This window comes from Onthophagus taurus, chromosome 6 (assembly GCF_036711975.1).
Source record: "Onthophagus taurus isolate NC chromosome 6, IU_Otau_3.0, whole genome shotgun sequence".
NCBI classification, from domain to species: Eukaryota; Metazoa; Arthropoda; class Insecta; order Coleoptera; family Scarabaeidae; genus Onthophagus; species Onthophagus taurus.
In genome coordinates, this window is record NC_091971.1 from 2,334,325 (window position 1) to 2,355,497 (window position 21,173).

At 31.9% G+C, this 21,173-nt stretch overlaps 1 protein-coding gene and 1 long non-coding RNA gene across 3 annotated transcripts in view; one reads left to right on the forward strand and one right to left on the reverse strand.

Annotated features, from left to right (window-relative positions):
• The first annotated feature begins 120 nt into the window (after positions 1–120).
• On the forward strand, positions 121–20,052 carry LOC139430316 (uncharacterized). Its single transcript, XR_011640787.1, has 3 exons — positions 121–561; positions 8,674–8,710; positions 19,789–20,052. It is a non-coding gene; the product is annotated as an uncharacterized lncRNA (long non-coding RNA).
• LOC111424825 (uncharacterized) overlaps positions 2,707–21,173 on the reverse strand; it is a 30,965-nt gene continuing 12,498 nt past the window's right edge. For both annotated transcript variants that reach the window (XM_023058518.2, XM_023058519.2), the window contains exons 3-7: positions 15,355–18,502; positions 7,532–7,657; positions 5,781–6,028; positions 5,287–5,723; positions 2,707–5,222 (exon numbers count right to left, since the gene is read on the reverse strand). In XM_023058518.2, the coding sequence (XP_022914286.2) occupies positions 3,353–5,222; positions 5,287–5,723; positions 5,781–6,028; positions 7,532–7,657; positions 15,355–18,448 (5,775 nt within the window). In that variant the 5' untranslated portion in view covers positions 18,449–18,502 and the 3' untranslated portion in view covers positions 2,707–3,352. The remainder of the gene's footprint in view (positions 5,223–5,286; positions 5,724–5,780; positions 6,029–7,531; positions 7,658–15,354; positions 18,503–21,173) is intronic.

The window sequence follows — 21,173 nt, forward strand, 5'->3', positions numbered from 1 at the left end:
AATGATCTGTCATAATTTTAATTTAGTTGCGCCATCTATTAGTAAAAAAGTCTTATTTTTTTTATTGGTTTTTAATAATAATTAATTACTTCGTGTAATTTGGTGTAATCTAACCAGAAACGTTCCTTTATAATCTGCAAAAAGTTTTATTGTTTCAATACAAATCGTTTTGGAGAAAACTATTTTTTTTTTTTTATTAACCTCATTTTCAACAAACGTCATTTTCAAATCGACAATTTTAGAAGAAACGTTTTAATAAGTGTTCACCGAGGAAACTTAAAATTAGGTCTGATATAACTCAGAACTTTTCTTTAAAATCGTAAGAAGTGTTATTTCTTAAATCCGAACTGTTTTGGAGAAAACGTTTTCTTCTTTAACCTCACTTTCAACAAACGTCATTGTCAACACGGCGATTTTTATTAACCTCGTTTTTCTTTCTTTAACCTCACTGTCAACAAATGTCAAATTCAAACAGTAAATTTCACCTAAAGCGCGATATACAAAAATATATTTCAATAGAAACAGGGAGTTTTCTACCACATAAAATGCAACATGACAGTGGTAGGTAGCGTTAGTTAACATAAGATATGTTGCATATTTGTATTGAACTAAGTCTGAAGCTCTAGGTCTAGTATTAGTTCTAGCTTTAACTGTGATTCAGGGCTAGGTTGTTGTTTATTTTGATAGATCAGCAGGTAATTGCAAAAGCGTTGCTGTACATGATAATTTATAAGGCCCGTTCGTAACGTCAGCTCTAAATAACAAATACTAATACTAGACCTAGAAAGTTTCAAACAATCTTCTACACGACTTTGAAATGTCAATTATACCGTGAAGGAATGTTATGTAGGGTTAGTTTTGTTTACAAACATTAATTATAGCATGAAGTTTTCTGTAGTAATTAGTAATGGCAATTATAGTGTGAAAAAATTGCTAATTCAAGTGAAAAGTTTGTATCTGAAGAACCAAGAGTGATATCTCAAAACGGACTAATTTATTGGATAGTAGAAGCTTTAATTGATAATCTGTAATAGTTTCATAAAAAAATTCCATGATGTGGATTTTTCAGAAATTTTTAAATTAACACGAAATAATTGGCAAAAATTGCTATTTAACTGTAATACTTTTTATCTTAAGAACAAAGAGTGATATATATTTCAAAACGGACTTATTTATTGGATAGTACAAGCTTTAGTTGATTTATTGGTACTAGGTTCATAACAATTTTCCAAGAAATTGATTATTCAGAAATTTTCGGTTCAAAACGTATTAGTTTTAATCTAATCATGAGGCCATCAAGGTGTTGTCGAATACACTCCTTGTTTATATTAAGCTGAAACCCATTTCGTAATGTTTCTTACAACTGCTTAAGTGTGATTTTAGGATTTTTTTCAACTTTAAGTGGCCCTTTGTCATTGTACGTGCCACGTGGTTCTTTCTTTATTTGATTGCGGTTTAATTGACACTGATGCCCGTTAAGTATTTCTAAAGTAAGCACACTCACACCCACCCTTAACAACCACTTAATTAATTTGACATCATTTTTTTGATTATAATAGAAGTCCTTTCAGATTCAAAATTGATTCCTATTAATTTTTTGTATATATAAACAATGCTTTTTTTATATAATTGTTTTTATTTCTATTTAAATACATGTCTGAAAGTCGATTCTTTATGTAAAGATAGATCGACAACGCCAGGATAAAATATTTTCAATATTTTTTTAATGAAAAACGACAATAATAATGTATAATAAACTGAAAACGAGTAAAAAAGTCAACAAAATAAATTCTACGGGTCGCGTACACATATAAAAACTAGTTTTTTTTAGTTATTAATAAATTCCTCCGCGTTTATATTCAATTATGGGCAAAAAAATTTTATAAACGAATTTCTTTTATAATTTAACAAATACAATTCGCTTTTGCTGCGAGATTTTTGTTTGTCTCTATAAAATAAGTAGACCGTACATTTTATTCTTTTATTGTTATTAATTTATGCTTAACATTAGTTTAATCTCACTGTTTTTTTTCTTTAAGTTCTTCTTTATTCTTTGTATTCATAAATAAATAGTTTATTTTATAATATACATTTTTCGTTTCAATTTCCTTACACAAAGTTCATTTACTTCGTCGTCGACTAAAAAAGTAAAAACCATCGGATGTGCAATGTTTTGTTAAAAGATGTTTAATCCCCTTTCACAATTCAAGATATGCATAAATTTATTCAATTTTAATTTTCAAATTTTATCTTGTTATTTCCGTTCTGAAATTCGAGTTTTTTTGTACTAGTATTTACGTAGTCCTTTTATCGTTAAAGAAAAAACTAATAATTATGTAAAAATTGCACATACGATTAATTATTTCTTCTTTTTTTGTGTAATCAATCAATTTGTTAATAATTAGTAGTTTCCCACATACAAGAATTAGTAATATTTATAGATATATATCTTTTAAAACTTTTTTTTTGTTTTCAGTAATGCAGATAAAATGTTTTTTATTAAAATAATCTTAGAATCACAATGTTTTTATTTAAATAATTTTTTTATGGAAATTAAGATTATGTTAATAAAAAACACCGTTTTTTTTTGTTTTTGTCCTTTGTTAAAATGTACACGGAGATAATTTTTTCTTTTGGTCAGTAACATTCATTATTTCTAGCATAGTACGTCGTAATCATAATAATACTTTGGTAATGTTAAATATATTTTTGTATATTCATTATTTATTTCTTTTTTTGGCAACAATGACTATTAATTAATAATAGCTTTTTTAACAAAACAAAAAAAAACAAAAATTTCTACTTAAATAGATACTTATTTATAATATAGCTTTTTTTTAACAATAATAATATTAATTAGTCGTTCTTTTTTAATTATTATCGACGAGAGCTTGTCTTTTACAATACTGATTAATTCTTCATCCATTGCATTTATTATTTTTTTATATTTAAAATCCTAAGTGTTCTGCCTTTTTTTGTCGTCCTGAAACATTTTCCTACTTCCTAAGGTTTTACAACAATAATTAATAATTTACTTAAATTACAGCGATCTTAATGAATTTATGATAAATTATCACAGATAGGAATTAATTAAAGTAAATAAAAAACAAAATAACATTTTGAGAGTACTCAGAAATGATTAACCCAATTAACTTAAGAGGTTGGTTTCTTAAACTCAAAAAAAAAATTAAAATCTCGATTACAAATCCAAAAACCAACCGAAACAAATTAAATTAAATCCCACTCCTTAATCACGCCTAATCAAATCAAATTTTATCCATTTTTGTTAATCGCTCAACTTGGGTACTCCATATTGAATTTTAACCTTGATATTTATTAACTATTCCTCCGGTCAAACGTTCATAGCATAAAACATCGGTTTTTGCGGATTTTGAGGCGACGTCGGAGATGTCATTGTAGAAGAATTATTCATTTGGCCGCAATCCTGAGGACTGACGCTCGCGGCACCTTCAGGTACACCCCTTTCAGTGAACCGAGTGGAATTCGTTTTCGTCGGAGAATTCGGCATAGAACATTTTGAATGTTGACTGTCCGAATCTGTCAACGATAAACTATCGGAAGAAGGGGGATATCTCGGATAACTGTGCCGATTAATTTTCGGATAAACCCCTCCATCTTGATACACCATACCGTTTGATGGTAAAGGTCTGGTCGCGTATCTTTGCGGATAAATCGAATAATTTGATGATGAAACGACAGAGGGCGTTTGAGTTGATCGAGCGGTTGATTGGTGAAATTGAGGACTTTCACTTCTTTGTTGATAAACAACTTGTTGTTGGCGTAAAATAGGTTTTGAATAATGATCTTCAACTCGGTACGCTTCAATGTAACGCTTATTGATTTGGTTTTGATTTGAAACGCGAGCGTAACATTCTTTTGGAGTGTTATAATAATTATGCTGATAACCTTCTATGTGATTATAAGGAATATAAACCATAGTTTGATGATAATTTTTTGATACTTCTTGTGGTGGGGGAGATAAAGGTCGTGAATTTCTTCCAATTCGAACAACTGATGAGGGATAAACTACGTTCATATTACGATAATTTATTTGTGTACAACGCTGATTTGTGCAATTTTGATATAAATTTTCTTCGATGTAACTAGATGGTCTAGATGGAGTTGAATATTGTACATAGGCCGCAGCACGTTTATCATCATTATTTATTTGATTTGGATAAATGGGATAATTAACTTGCGGATTTCTTTTCATTTCAACATTTGCTTCCGAATAATACGGCCAAATTACTTGTTGATTTTGATTTCTTGGTGGTGTGTTATTTGGTGGTTGCATTTGATTTTGAATTTGTTGAAGAATTTCAGTTGTTGACCCAAATCTTGGTTTAATTCCGCGTACACTCGGTCGCCGATTAAAACCGTAATCATCATGTTCGTCATCTTCTTCTGTAGTTTCTGGTTGATATTTCTTTTTAATTCTTTCAATTCTTCCTGCGTCTTGTTGAACAAACATTGCTAATTCATCACCGGATTCGGATGCAGATGGAGTTCCTGCAATAACATCGGGTGCTATTTTTTTACAACCTTCTTCTTCATCTTTTCTTAAAACTTCGTCAATATCTTCTAAGCTATATTCGGTTCCAACGGAACTCGCCATCGACGTTCTATCCCCGATAACTTCCGGTCCGTTATTAATATGATAATAATCTTCATTCAAACCAATTCCGGAAACGCAAGCTGTTAAAGGAACCAAAGTTGATAAAAATTGTTTTCTAGATTCCGTCGCTGGATTTATTTTCAATGAATTCGTATCTTGTACAAACTCTTCGTTTCTCGTTCCATTTCCTAAATCCGGCGCTGTTAAATGCAATTTCGTATCGATATTTTGAATATCTGGTTTAGTTTTTGAAAATAAGTCGGTAATTTTTTTATAAGTCGAAGACATTGAAGAATTTGAACTTGCCGTTGATGATGATGAGGGGGAAAAACTCTTATCAACATGACCCATGTGTTTATTTGCGTTTACTTCCGGTGAATTTCGTGCTTCTTCACCTGGAGGACTAGCTCTTTGTTGTTGTTGAAGTTCATCTACAACATTAGTGACTATTTCGCTATCATCTACATCACAGGTTAGTTGTTTTATTCTTTCTACGAGGGAATTATCGGTTTTTTGAGTTAATTTTTTATTTTTTGGATCACCACGAATTAACGATCTCCGTAAAGTGTTACGTTCAATAGCTCGTCTAGAAATTAAAAAATTATATTAAAAAGGTTTGAAATTTTAAACAAATTAATTATCACACCAACCTAATTGATTCGTCGGTATCCCCACTTTGAATAATTTGGGGTAATTTCGATCGTTTTGCTTCTTCGAATGCCTTCAAAGATTCCGCAGTAACCAAATATTGATTATTTACCGTTTCTTCGACTTTTCCTGGCGGTTTTGTGCACGGAAATAATTGCCGAACTGCTGAATTCGGTTTTAAACTGTTATTCGAAATTAAAACGTGATTACCGAGCTTAAAAGTGAGCATCATTTCCGTCGATTCGTTTGGATTTTGACTAATTACAGAACTTTCTTTAGTTTCGTCCGGTTTCTGATGAGCCATTTCTTCTTGAACTTGAACATCTGGCGCGCCATCGCAAACGTCCCTTTGTTTCGGTGTTGTTTGATTTTCTTTAGATTCGATAAAACGTACAGAGCGTTTGTTTGTTCCTTCGTCATCTGATGTTATGTTTTCAGACTGTTTAAAAAAAAATTGATTTATTTTACTTTTTTTTCCTTAAATAATAAAATTTACCTGGTGTAAATCTTGGTTTTTATTTAAATTAGTTATTGTATTATTTTCAGTACTTGTTTGTTTCCATAAACGACCCCCTTTTAAAATTCCGCTAATAGGAGATCCACTAGGAGGTACACTAGGTGTTATAGAAGGGGCAGGTGAAGGACTTTGTGGTTTTTCTTCGGCCTCTTTCATAATTTGACGTTCACTAACAGTCGTCATTGTTACCGTTTCTAAAATATAACGTTGACCTTCATCATTTATTTCTGAAAAAAAGAAAAAATATATAATTATAAATCATAAAACAATAAAAATTGATGAATTATATAAAAAATTAGGTTAGAAATAATGACAGTTATCATTTATGGTGTGGTGACATTGTCGCGTTTTCAAACGAACTTCATATCTAACCAAAGACGATTATGATATGACAGATATTATTTAAAACGATGCAATGGTTATAACATTCAAGATCATCTTAAAGGTTTGTTTTATATCAATTTTTAAATTCTCAAAATAAAAATATTTTAAACTAAACCGTAAAAATCGTTTATGCGAGAAAACTTCATATTATTAAATTAAACGAACTTCATATCTAACCAAAGACGATTATGACAGATGTCATTTAAAACGATATAAAGGTTATAACGTTCAAGATCATCTTAACAATTAATAAATTAATAAAATAAAAATAAGTATTTTAAACTAAATTGTAATCAACTCAGTTAAAACAAATATTTTTTAAAACGTTAAATAAAATTATTTTTGTTTATAAAAATCGTTTACGCGAGAAAACTTCATTTTATTAATATAAACGAACTTCATATCTAACCAAAGACAATTTTGACTTAACGACAAATTGACATTAATGACAAGATACAAGAAGAGGTTATGTTTTAAAATTCAAAGTTATTTATTTTAATAACAACATATTTCGCAGGAGAGAACTAAGGTTATATTATTAAAACAAATCATCCTAATAAAATTCCAATGTCCTTTTTCAGAAAATCAATACCTTTCGTCTTTTTTACGTGGGCGAACTTTATACCTGTAGCGAAATTGTGGGGGAGTTTATACCTGTAGTCACCCCTTTAAAAAGCTATACGCGGTTAAATATAACTTGTTTTCTAAAAGTTAACCTACCTAAAACGATTTGGGAAGGTCACTAAATCAATTTTGCGCGCAATCCGTAGAGAGTGCTATAAAGGGATGTTATTTTCAAGCGAAGCGAGAGATTTTTAAGGTAACTCCGGGTTCGTTTCAAACTTTACACCCACCATCCCGTGGAGTGATTGTGTATCGTAACGTTCGTTCGGCTAAAAACCGTCGGAGATTAATCGTCCAAGTTTAACGTGGGGTGCTTATCGCTTCCAGGTCGTATATGAGCAATTTATTAAGAGATTAACTCGAAAACCCGTCAGGGATGGCGAGTGACGAGAATCTAGTTCAATATAATATGTCGATGATAGATGATTAATTACCTTTTCAAACTTTTATGAAAAAAAATAAATATAACGTTTGTCGAAAATGTTGGGTAAAGTTAATAAAACAATAATATAAATTTAAGTGGTATTTCCCCACATTTCCACGAAGGGAGCTGTTAATCAAGTCGATCATCTACGATTCAACGAGTTTCCTGCTTGAAACCACGTTTAATTAAATTTGAAGTACGAAATATATAGTCATCTAAATTACATGAAGCAAAAGTTAATTTAAAAAGTTTTAAAAGCTTATTTTATAGCATTTATTTTTTAGTTTTAAAAACAAACCTTCTGCAGGAGGCGTTGTAGGGGTGGTTTGTTGGCTCTGATCGGTTTTCTCTTTTCCTTCAACATCCCGTATTTGTTCATCTGATGGTGTTTCAACGATTTCTTCGTTATCCGATAATGATTCTCCTAAAATAAAACTTAATATCATGCTTGTACTTAATTTATGGTGCAAGATTAAAATCGATTAATGATAGTTGTAAGGATAAAAGGGTGTCGGATCTTGGAGTGGTGGTGATAAGAAATAGGGACACGTTTCAAGAGGGATAATGGTGAACCTACTTTGACATCGTTAGAATGCAGCCTGCACACAACAGGTTGCATATCTAAAGGTGGAGCTTTACGAAGTCGAAGGGGGCTATTTGGGAGGCTTTAAGGTAGCAGCTTTCGTGTAAATTCAGTCGGGTAACACCTGTGCGAGAGAGTTTCTAAATTGGATCGGTTTAACTTACTACAAAGAAAATCCGGAGATAGAAAGCTACTTGAAATGTAATTTTAATTGGTGAAAGAAAATAAATAAAAATTATATTATTAATAATGTTTTTTAGGAACTTTTATTATTTAGGTGTTAACGCACTGTCGTTGCTATGGAGATTTGAAATAAAGTGACAGTGACGTAAACTTAACCTTAAATTATTTTTAATTTTATTGTTAATATTTTCCTCTTCTTTGTAGTAACCGGAATTAAATTTCAAATCGATTAATGTACATGATTTTTGGCGTGTTTCCGGTCGATTAGGTGCCTCTTTTGTCGTCGTCGCTTTACGGTTTAACTGGGTTGAACCAACCCGGTTGTATTTTCCGACACAACAAAGACGACGGTTTGTTAAAAATAACTAAATCAAAAGTCTAATGTAGACCAACAATAAAAAAATTCTTCTTTTAAAAAGTTTCTTTTTATTTCCCACCGACTACAATAACCGTGCGAACCAATTTTACCTTCGTACGTTGTTACGAAGTTAATTACCGGGGAAATCTTGTTTTACTAATTAATTAAAAATAAATAGATTCGAATGGGAAATCGGTTTTCACTTGAAACACAAAAAAAGTAACTTCGTAATATGAGAAAATGACATTGACATTTTAGGTTAAGATGTATTTGACATATCATTTTTAGGTTATTCTAAACTAAAGTTTTTTCGCAGAGTACATTTTAATGGGTTGTAATGGCAGTGAAATGAAGTAAGTAGTACCTTTAATAGTAATATTTTTAATCGCGGGGGTATAGAATATCCTGGCCGAAGAGAACATTTTCTAGTACAAAAAGGATGTTATCTCTACGGGATATTTCGTCGTAATCGTAGCACGGATAAATAAAAACGTTCGAAAAACCGCATACGTAACTCGAAACTGAGTCACAACGGGCTCGTTATCGTAACCCCGTTTATCCCACCTGTTACATATTTACGAAAAGATATCGCGAATGAACAATAGTCGTCCGCATTGTCTAAAAAAAGCAACGTGATAAATTTGGAATGTTATCTTTATAAAAAATATTTAAAAACAATTTTTTCTCTTTATTAATAAATAATTAAATAAACTGTGTATAATAAATTTAATTAACAAGTTATAACTAGTTATCGAGACCCATTTAAACGATAATTGGTACGAGTATATACAGTCAAATGGAGCTCGTAAATAACGAGGCGCTCCGATGCAAAAGCCCTCCGTTCAGTTCTGTTCCAATATTATACCCTCCGCACTTGTGACGATCAGAGAGATTTTGCGGATTTAATTAGACGAAACTGCGTTAAACTGCCACAACAACAACAACATCCGACGTATTTTACGCGTTGTTATTACGTTATTAGCTAAGCAACGAGATTTGAAAGTGAAACTGCAAAGCGTTTGGGGTTATGAAACAATTTTAGACCGGATGTTAACGATTTCTGTTAGAATTTTTCAAATGGATCGATTTCTAGATGCAAGGAAACCATTAGCATAATTATTTTAATGTTTTAATTTGTGGTAATTTTCTGCGTAAATTAGAGTAAATAGCGTTTGTTGTATCATATACAGTATATAAAATCCGTATTCGAACACCCTCCGATATATTAGAAAATGACGAATTATTCAAGAATGGTAGTAGATATTTCAAATATTTTTGATGATTAGTTCTGCTTTTACACTAGCACTGTCACTAGAACTAACACAAGAACTAGAACTAGAATCATTCGGGTTTAGCCGTCTTGAGAGACGTGCTGCTAAATCCGAATGTTTCTAGTTCTAGTGTTAGTTCTAGTTTTACACTTGCACTGCCTCTAGGACTAACATTAGACCTAGAACTGGAAACATTCGGATTTAGCCGCACGTCTCTCAAGACGGCTAAACCCGAATGATTCTAGTTCTTGGTCTAGAGCTGTATAACAATTATAACTAGAACTAACACTATCACTACTATCAAATCTCACAGATCTGTCATAATTTTAATTTAGTTGCGCCATCTATTAGTAAAAAAGTGTCTTATTTATTTTATTAGTTTTTAATAATAATTAATTATTTACTTCGTGTAATTTGGTGTAATCTAACCTAAAACGTTACTTTATAATCTGCAAAAATGTTTTATTGTTTAAATTCAAATCGGTTTGGAAAAAACTATTTTTTTTTCATTAACCTCATTTTCAACAAACGTCATTTTCAAATCGACAATTTTAGAAGAAACGTATCAAGAAAAGTGTTTACCGAGGAAACTTGAAATTAGGTCTGATATAACTCAAAACCTTTCTTTATAATCGTAAGAAGTTTTATTTCTTAAATCCAAACTGATTTGGAGAAAACATTTTCTTCTTTAACCTCACTTTCAACAAACGTCAATGTCAACACGGCGATTTTTATTAACCTCACTTTCTTTCTTCAGAATCCGATACTTTCTAGTTCTAGGTCTAGTGTTAATTCTAGTTTTACACTAGCACTATCCCATTAGAACTAGAAACAACATTCGGGTTTAGCCGTGCGTCTGAAGACTTCTTTTATATGACTTTAAAGTTTTTTGAAAAAACCTGTGCTTAAGAATCAAGATGGGACAAAACACTATTAAAAATTTTATATAACAGCAGTTATCTACACAAAAATACAATATTGTGCCCTATTCGAATAAAGTTTTTATAATAGTTGACATTTGACATAATAGTTTAATTATTACCAACCTACTTCGTTTTCCCCAATGCTTCCTCCAAAATTAAAAATCTAAATATTTCTTCTTATTATAAGTTGCTTCTTACACAAATTCGATTATAAAAACGTTTACAGACTTCAAACACGGTGTAAGTACATGAATTTTTATGTTTAGTTTCCGTTATAAAACGTGAACGTGTGAGCTGCATTCTAAATGTTTTTTGTTGACCAAATTCTTAGAAAGACCATGACCTATGAATCGAATTTATGTCCCAATTCTAAAACGTTTCTAACATACAATTTTATTTTACAATTTATAAAAAGTTTCGTTACGAAAACTTCAATATTCAAACCTGGTTAAATTAGAGCGACATCGAGCTAAAGAAACTCGGTATAAAGCGCTTTGAACTTTGAAATTGGCCAAGTACCAGCGATGAAATGTTTGTCGAATCGAGCGCAAACGAAAGATGTGTTTACTGTATACGTTTAAAGTTTTTTGTTTTGTATTTTATTTTCTTATTTATTTCTTTTTTCGGTACGTGTATATTTTGTAAGGTTAAAAATTCTCGGCATCGATATTTTTACTTTCCAGGAGAGGTGATCCAAAATACGCGTTTTTCGCGTAAACACCGCCGCGATATTCATCGTTCCGAGAGTTTTGCAAGATCATATTATACGGCGTAGCGGAAAATATATTTTTAGAAAATTGGGGGAAACCGAATTGTAAATCGAAACTTGTTTCAGGTTAAGTAATTGAAAATTTTCCAATTAAAATCGCAAAATAATGGCGATGTTTGTGGCAGAACGTTTCCTTCGTTTTACTGTGTAAATAAGCAAAAATCTTTGGCGATTAACGATATCAAGGTCGTTGGTAATTGCCGACCAATTAAATAGTCGAGTTCATTTGCGATATGAATCACGGTTTTATTGCAAAAGATCCTTTTATGCATAAACGATGAGATTTATAATATTTAAGTTTCATTAATTCAAGGAGTTATTTGGTCCAATTATTATGATTCAAGAAATACACTCATTGTAATTGGACAATACCATAACGGTATTTTATATATCAACAATTCGTCTAAATGAAAAACAAAAAACATAACTGCTTCGAATAATTATGGTAATTTTAGCCCATTGTGTTGTTGTGTAGTCTTGAAGGACCACTCATTCGAAACATCTTTATTGTCATTTTTCCAAGAAAATTGTCTCCAAAATATATTTCTCTTTGTTTATTTTCATTACAAGAATCAATAAAAATGATGTTTGTTTTGAACAAATATACTGGGAATTTCATATAACTCGAAATATATAAATGCAGTAACCATGGTTACGAAACTACTATGTATAGTTCATTTTTTTTCTATAATACCTGTCAAATTGTTGTAAAGTTGGCAAAACTAACAGGAAGTTTTGTTATATGATGTTTTGAAATAAATATGTCACACTGACGTTTATTTGACTCTGCTGACGTTTAAGCTTTCGTTATTCAAAAAGAAAACGTGCATAAAAAAATGTTGTGGGTGTGTATTTGGCATTTATTTACCTACAAAAGGTGTTTTGTTCTATTTAATTACTATGTAGCACGTTTTTACAATAAATATGTACTTGGTTAAAATCTTCTGAAGTATTTATCTAAAAATTTATTAGTATTTTAACCTCAATTATTTAGTTACTGAAAATGTTACTAAAAATCAGGAAAATAACATAAATTTTATAAGGGTCCTAGATAATACCAACAGAAACCCTAAAAAATTTACATTGACAAGTATTATAGAAAAAAAACGAACTATACTTGCATTCTCACATAAAATGTAACATACCTTAAAAGTATTGGGCAGTTTTGCAAAAGAAAAGTTTTGCTTGTAAACGGTGACGTCTTTATGATAACTCTGAGTTTCCGTCTTAAGACACTCGGCTAAACCCGAATGTTTCTAATTCTAGGTCTTGTGTTAGTTCTAATGATAGTGCTAGTGCAAAACTAGAACTAACACTAGACCGAGAACTAGAAACATTCGGATTTAGCCGCACGTCTCTCAAGACGGCTAAACCCGAATGATTCTAGTTCTTGGTCTAGTATTAGTTCTAGTTTTAGTTCAATAAAAATATGCAACATAGTGATATTTTATGCTGACTAGCGCTATCTATCACCTACCAGTCGTCTTAAGAGAAGTACGGCTAAACGAAATGTTTCTAGGTCTAGTGTTAGTCTAGTTTTATTAGTCGTTCAGCGCTAGATTGTTGTATATTTTTATTGAACTATATGAAATTATATTGACATGTTGCATTTTATGTGTGACAAATTAAGTAGGTACATCCTGGTTTCTATGGAATAATATTTTTGTGTATTGTATCTTAAGTGAAATTTACTGTAAATGAACTCGCGAATACTATACATATATCTTGTATCTGTTAGGGATGTTTGTAACGAGAACTCGAGTTCTAGTGTTACACGCTCGAATGAAAAATGTGGATTCAGCTTCAAATACAAACCATTATTTTTACATAAATTTCCTTACATGACTTATTACATTCGTTTTATCGTATTGAAGATGTAATACGAACTTCTACCTAACCAACGCTGGTCGATTATTGATTGTGAACTCAGATGCCCATTAATCAGAGATTGTAACGATATTTTGGATCGCCATAGAATTCCATGTACTTTAAATTTATCGATGCCCACAAATGGTGAATATTCTGAACATTCATTTAGGAATTATGAACAGTTTCAGAGTTATCTATATAATTTCGCGGTGCTTAATTTATGATATTCCGGATATTGATCTGAACGTTTCCTTAATTCTGGCATTGTTAATTTTTTGATAATTAATATATTATAAGAAAGCGAATTTTTCCATCTTGACTGACATACAACATTGTATTTATGGAGAAAAGATCGCGATAGATTTATTTAGATCTGAATATCACGATTTCTATAAGCAGCAATAATAATAATGTTCAACCTCAGACCGATCATGTGTCAGGCTATGATATATGCAGATGATGTAGTCTTCATCGCAGACTCAAAGAGAAAATTGTAATTGGTCAGAAACTCTAAAGGAGAGGGGCATGATGTTGAATAAGGTGAAGAGTCAAGTTATGACAGAGGGAGAGATGGATAACATCTACATCAAATGTAATTGTCAACTTCTAACCCTGGTCAGCAGCTATCAATATCTGGGCACGACAATCCACCAGATGGGCAAACTTATTGAAAAAGGTTAGAAACAGAGTGGACAAAGCTACTAAAAACTACTATACCCTCAAAGAATAAACTTTTTCTTATTATTTACGCAATCTACCAACATTAAAAACAAGAATGAAGCACGATACAACATTTAGCAGTCGATTTATTGGAAATTGATAATTTTAAGGTTTATGATGACGTCACATAAAGTTACAAGATTAAATCACGATTAAAATCAAGCTGTTGAATTGAAGTTGGTCTTCTCCTACTGGGCTACCAATGGAAATTACGCTTTAAAATGTAATGCGATTTAACCCTTGGTACACACTGAGACTACGAAGAGAGTCCCAGAAATAACGACATGACCTATAGAAGGCGGTTGAGGTTTGAAAATAATTACTGTGGTCCAGCAGCTCAACCTTGTACGGGATAATTTGAAAGGCAAACTAAATTGTACTCTGAGGTGCCTGCTCCTTCGTGTATTAATAATCAAATATAAACGTGTACAACGAGTGATTAAAACGAATTTCCATAAAATGTTTTCATTGAAAGAAAAAGGTACTGAATAGAAAAGCAATGATGATGTTGATGAACATTTTAAATTATTTACGTCAAAGTAATGAAAATTTAGTGAAACTATTCTTGATGAAGTAAGAATTTTAATGTTATTACCCCTTAACCTCAAGGATAACTTATTTAGAGAACTGATGAAGCTTGTGGGGTTTCAATAGCAACTGTGTACCGTATAAAAGCGCGATTTAAAGACACGGAACGCCAAGGCTCTTCAATATCATCACCCCATAAATCGGCCAAAAACTAAATCAGATGATGTCGATGATTTTGTGTACGTCGGAAAATGCAATCAGAAATGGCATTTGGAGGATTTAATGTGCCACTAATACAGCCTTTTACAACTATGTTTAAACAAGTTTAAGTTTATTACACAATAAAAGGAGAAGTCTCAACTACTGGTAACGTTGTAATTTTGTAATAGGTAACCTTCTAGTGACAGTCTAATTACACGCAAATTCACTTAAAGCTCGGGTGTCGAATGGGGGAACGTTGCAGGTTGCAGGAAACGGAAACGTTCCTCTCCGGTTGTTGCAAACTCGCGGATTTAAACGTGAAGAGGGGTAACGGGCACGAAAAACCGGGCGCGTTCCTTCGTGAAGCCAAATAACATCTTTACACCGGTAGTATATTTTCTTAGTTTACTTATTCGATGAAAAAGGATGTGGAAAAAAAAGGAGTATAAAAGCAGGAAGGACAAAAAGGATTCTTTTAGTTAAATTGGGTTTTATTTTTCAAGTTTTTAAATCAGCTATCAATTTGGGAGGTTATAAATGTTTATGAAAAAGATTATGTCAAAATGACATTTCATAAATAATTAATTCGAAATATAAACAGTGCTACCAACATTATAATCTGATTTAGGAAACGTCAAAATTATGAAAATGATTTCAATTTCAAAATATTTCTTACTCAACTCAATTGAGAAATAAGTATTGTAAAAAAAACTTACCATCATCGTCATGCGAAGCACTACATTCTCTACAAACAGCTCCTCTTTGTCCCCTAAGTGCAATTTGTTGTTGCAAAGCAATTAATTGTTGTTCTTCCAATTCCATATCTTTGTATTCTTCCGGTGGACTCAAAGTAACCGCGTCCACAAACTCCAAAGGTGGTGCAAATTTAGGACTTGGCGGTGTAGTGTCATAACCATCTCCGTATACGTTGCAATTACAATTTGGTTCGCAACACGTTAACCGAACCATTTCGTGTTGATTACACGTACAAACACCATCATCTTCCTCCTCGTCGTATTCACATTCTTCACGGATCAAAATGATATAATCGGCATCGAAGAATTCATTTTTCGTTTCGTTAAAAACAACGCGATTCTTTTTCGTTGTCGATTGTGTTTGTTGATGTTCTTTGGTATTTTTTCCGCCAGGTTTCTTAAGTAACGATTTAAGATTTTCTTTATCGGGATTATGAAGCTTACGTTGTTGTTGTTGCTCCGCGTTTTGATGGCCATTATCACCTCTCATTATGAAAATTTCTTCGTAATCTTCCTCCTCTAACTCGTCATTTTCGTTATAAAAAAATATAATCGGCTTTTGCGAATTAAATTCGCAAAACGTTACGTCCTCGGAATCAGATGGAAAAAAATCTTCCTCTTCATCTGATGAAGAAGATGTGACGATACTATTCCCTATGTCTTCTTCTTTGTCCCCTTTCAAACAAATTAATTCGTTTTTTCCATCTGTTATCCCGGCCTCTTTTAATTTTTCTTCTAAAATCTTTAAACGACCTTTTTCGTTATTATTCTTTGGATTAACGTTTTTGCTTGTTAATATGCTTGGTCCGGATGTTTCTTCGTCGTCGGCGACGACATCTTCGAAAACTAAACGACCATTTTTAAAGGACCAAGTTAAGTTGTTGTGTTCTTCTGATTTTGTTTCACTTAAATTATGATCGCGATGTAAACGATTGTTGTGTTGTCTTGGAGCGCGATCTTCCTCGGTGGCAGGAAGGCAACTGCACTGGTCCGCGTGTGCGCAACGGACGCAAGTGGAGGCGGCGGCGTCAATCGATCGCTGGGCATCGCAGGCGTCCCCCTCCTCCTTCAACTGGAGTGATTCGTCGATCTCTGCGCTCCTTTGCATCTCCAGGTTTAATTTAGTAATTGTATCATCTAAATTTATACATTTATTAATTTTTTCAATATTTACAATGTCTTCTTTAGCATCGGCAATCTTTTCTTCGTTTAAATATTCGTTTTGATTTTCTTGATTTTGCTTTAAATTTAATGCGTCAGATGAGTTGTTGTTATTCAAGTTATTCAAATTGTTCTTTTTATCTTTTCGGTTGTTTTTGGGCATTTTTAATAGTTCATCGAGTTTATTTTGGGATTGTTCCAGTGCAATTTTTGAGATAATCGAGTTCGAGTAGTTGTGGTTACCTATAATGGGTAAATCGAAAATTCTCGGGGATTTTGTTGTTTCCGTGGTAATTTTAATGGGAATGTTATCTTCGTCCTTAACATTTCCATCACAATTTGTTGATAATTCTTCACATAATGAATCATTTTTATCTAAAATCGAATCTTCCATGCTTAAATTTTTTTCTTGTAAAACATTAAAATAAATTTCATTGCCTTCAATATCAAAAAATCTTTTTTCGTTGCCACATTGATTACAATTATCATTTATTTCGGTAAATTTCTCATTTTCATCTTGATTTAAAACGTCTAAATTTTCTAATAAACTAGTTTCCTCGATTATAGTACTACTCATATTATTTATTAATATTTCTTCATTTTCAGTCTCATTATTATCGACCCTAATTGTTTCTAAATTTAATTCATCTAATACATATAAATCATTTTCTAAAATTGCACCAAGATTGCACTCATCAATTTTTAAATTAATCAGATCTAAAAGTGATTTATTAGGTTCCCCCTCTAAACCATTTCCTTCCAAACAAAGCGGATTCAAATATGTTTCTTGAATTAATAAATCTAGTGGTGGGGGAAGCTCAACACCTGTGCTTTCATACTCTCTCAATTTCTTTCCGTTTTCCTTCAAAAAATCATCTACACTCATCCCATTAACTTCCGTTTTCGAAGGGCTCAAAAATGATTCTTGAGTCACCAAATCTAAAGGTGGGGGAAGTTCAACACTTTTAGATTCTGTAGCTTTAATTTCTTCAACCTTGCTCTCCGATGAAAAAGGATTCAAAAATGATTCTTGTATTAATACATTTAATGGTGGGGGAAGCTCAACATCTGTCATATCACACTTAACAGATTTCTTTTCTTCCAAAATATCTTCATTACTACTTATTCTACTCATTTCAATATCTTTAAGAGCCTCTTCTTCTGTACATTCCTTTTGATTAAAATTATTAAATTCACTATTATTTCTTGCACAGTTCGCGACACCTGTTTCGTCCTCGTTCGTTTCGATACTAACAATATTCGTAGAACGACTACCGCTTAGAACGTACTGATGGATTGGCGAAGGTCGCAACAACAACTCGTTGAGGCGGTAGTAGCAATCAGGTTTTGCCACTACGCCTACTTTATCAACACTGCTAATAACACAACCATCTCTCGTTATCTTATCATTATTTTTATCATTTCGATACCTTTCATTTGAAACATTTTCATCTTTATCGCCCGATTCTTTTTGTGTTACGTTATCGTTTGTAAACGTATTTTGTATTTGGTTCTCACAGGATACTTCCTCTTGGGTGTATAATAATGTGACTTCCGGTTGCCGTTGGTCGTTGTTGCCTTCTTCACGGTACGTTTCAGATCGTTTCGGTTCGTTTCCGTTTCTAAACTCTTCGGGTGCTTCCAGGATAATTTCCTCTTCTTCGTTTTCCTCCTTATTTATTACCCTTAATGAAGCGACGAAACTTTCGGCGGTTTTGAAAATATCTTCAAGATCCCGCTTGATTTCGTTTAGTTGATCGAAAGAAATTTTATCGCTTTTAAACGCGATTTTTGTTAGGGTGTTTTTTAATATATCTGAATTGATTTTATCGTTGGTTTCGATAACTTTCTTTAAAGAAGAAAGTAGGATTGTAACATCTAAAGTTTCTTCCATGTCGTCTTATGTCATTTTCTTGGTTCTGTTTGATTTTATTCGTTTCTTCTTCATCTAAAATACAAAATAATAACAATTAATTATGTTAAATATATCTGTCTATGTATAATCTATGGGAATGAGAACCGGAAGGTAAATTTCAAGGTTTTTAACTTCATGGTATTTGTTGAAATGGTTTTTATTTTATTTCCCACAGAGTTATGGTCACGCTTAATGAGTACTTAATGAAATAAATTATAATAGATTTAACTTATCTTCAATTAGTCTTCAACTTATTCCATAAATCGTTCTTGAAAACACCATTGAACCTTTTGAATCAATTTTGAGGTTATAAAATTTTTTCTGTCAAATTTAAGAAGTTTCAAAAAATCAATTATAATGGTCAATAAAGAAATGTTTGATATATTAATGCAAAATCCGTCTAAACACGCCTTTAATTAAATAATTCTTCAGAAAAAATTAATTAAAATAAATAAATTAATGTTTTTGTTGCCAACCTAAATTTAGTAATTTTTAAATTCCCCACTTTATATTAAATTTTTAAAATCCATCTAAATTTGACCACGATTTAATAAAATAAAGTAATTTTTTACCAGTTTAAGTTATTTTTAATAAAGAAATAATAAATAAAGTTTAAAAATATTATATTAGTTATAATTTATAGTGATTTTTTTAATTGACGTTTAGAAACGTCATTATCAAAAAATCGCCCCCTAAACTTCATCGCTGTACCTATATTTTTTTTTATTACAAAGTTTATCATCGCTTCAAAAACTTTTCATAATCAATTTTGCAAGTTTTACTAAAAAAAAGTAGCCACTGAAGTTTCTGTCGACCGCAACTAACTAAAATTGACTTATCTTAATTAATTTTCATAACAGACATTCTCTTTATCGCAGCGAACGCGTTATCTACGCTTTCTTGAATCCATCGTATCGATCTCATTTCATCAACCCCCGCTTTTATACGACTTTTTTTTAATAAAGTTTGCCACTAGTGACGATTTTTTAATCCCTGAAATTCCAGTATTTCCATGATACATTGATATTGCAGTTTCGTTTGTGTGACGAATCTTTGGAGTCCCCTTTTTTATCCCGGCGCATTTCAAAACGAACCATTCCCCCCGTTTGAACGGCGAGTAATGATGTCAATTCAGTTAAAAGTCTCTTTGTAAAAGAGCCTTTTTTAAAACAACGACAGAAAAAATTTAAAGAGAAAAAAGAAAATTTAATGATTTTAAGTTTTTATGATTCGTTATTTGGGGTGTTTAACCCATTTAAAATTTCTTTTTTATTTTCTTTTTTTTTCGCTTTTTTCGTTATTATAGTTTTGGTTTTTAGGGACACGTTCCAAAGATAAATTGCTCGCTTACGGAGAGTATTTGAATAAACACCCCGTTATGGCAATAAACGGAGTCAACCGTCCCCATCAGGGGGGGAAATGGTGGAAATGTGGGGAGAGGTAGTTTTGTTCGCGTATAACGATCCAAGAGGAAGAGAGATGGAATTTTGGTGGCTTATGGAGTGTAAGCTATTCCTTTTTTTTTTAAAGTTAAATCAGTTTTGCGCACGCGTTAATTCTGCACTTTATATGCAAATTGTAAAATGAAAATACAACTACTAAGTTAGATTTTTAAATTAATTTTAAAAAATTATTTTTAGGTTATATTACTTATTAAATGTCAAATTTGACAGAACTTAGTTTAAGTTAAGTGTCATCCGATAGATGTCATTAAAAAGATTTGTAATGTCAATATACAGTGATTTCAGAAAAGAATTGCTGTCTTCGAGTAGAATTTGCTCAATCTTATGTCGACAAGGAAACGGATTTCTGATCCAAGGTTTTTTTACTGATGAGTCGAAGTGCAACCTTTTTGGAAGTGATGGTCGGACAAAAATTCTGTAAAGCGGCGAAGTTAGTGTCATGGTTTGGAGAGCGATAGCAGCATCTGGTGTAGGAAAACTGGCACTCATTGATGGAATTATGGAACAGCATAAATATAAAAGTATTTTAGATTTAGCCGCACGTCTCTCAAGACGGCTAAACCCGAATGATTCTAGTTCTAGGTCTGTGTTAGTTCTAGTGATAGTGCTAGTGTAAAACTAGCTGTATTTCAATGCTTTATGTAGAGTTTTGTCCGCCACTATAAGTCATAATTTATTTATCTATGTCTCAGTAAACAAATTAAAAGATATAACTAAAAGCATGGTTTTTAATTTTAGATAAAATGTAGATACCAATATGTAAGTTTGATGGGAGCAACAATCAACAAAGCAATAGTTTGAAGCGTTTCATGGGCGTTTACTGGAGGCGTCGTCGCCCCCATTTATACGAAATCTGAGTCGCGTATCACAACTCGGACGTGACAATAGGATCCATGCGCCTCTTCAACGTCCATTGTTCAAGGAAAACAATACAAAAGTCGCTCAAGAATTTTTTGTTACATCTTCTATTCACTTTTAACAGTGATAATGTTGATGAGTATTTTTTAATAATGTTGCAAAAACACTGACAATATTTCATTTTATCACCTATAAATTGGTTTCGATTTTTGGTTCGTTTCCTTTGTTAGAAAACACAGACCAAAAACGTTATTCAAATACAATTTTCCTTGCCCGCCTTCGAATTTTACGTTCTCAGTAAACCGACCGTTTCAATCTACATAAATCCTACCAAAAAGAAGCCATAAATTTTATCCTAAAAATTGAAACAATTTAAAAAAGAA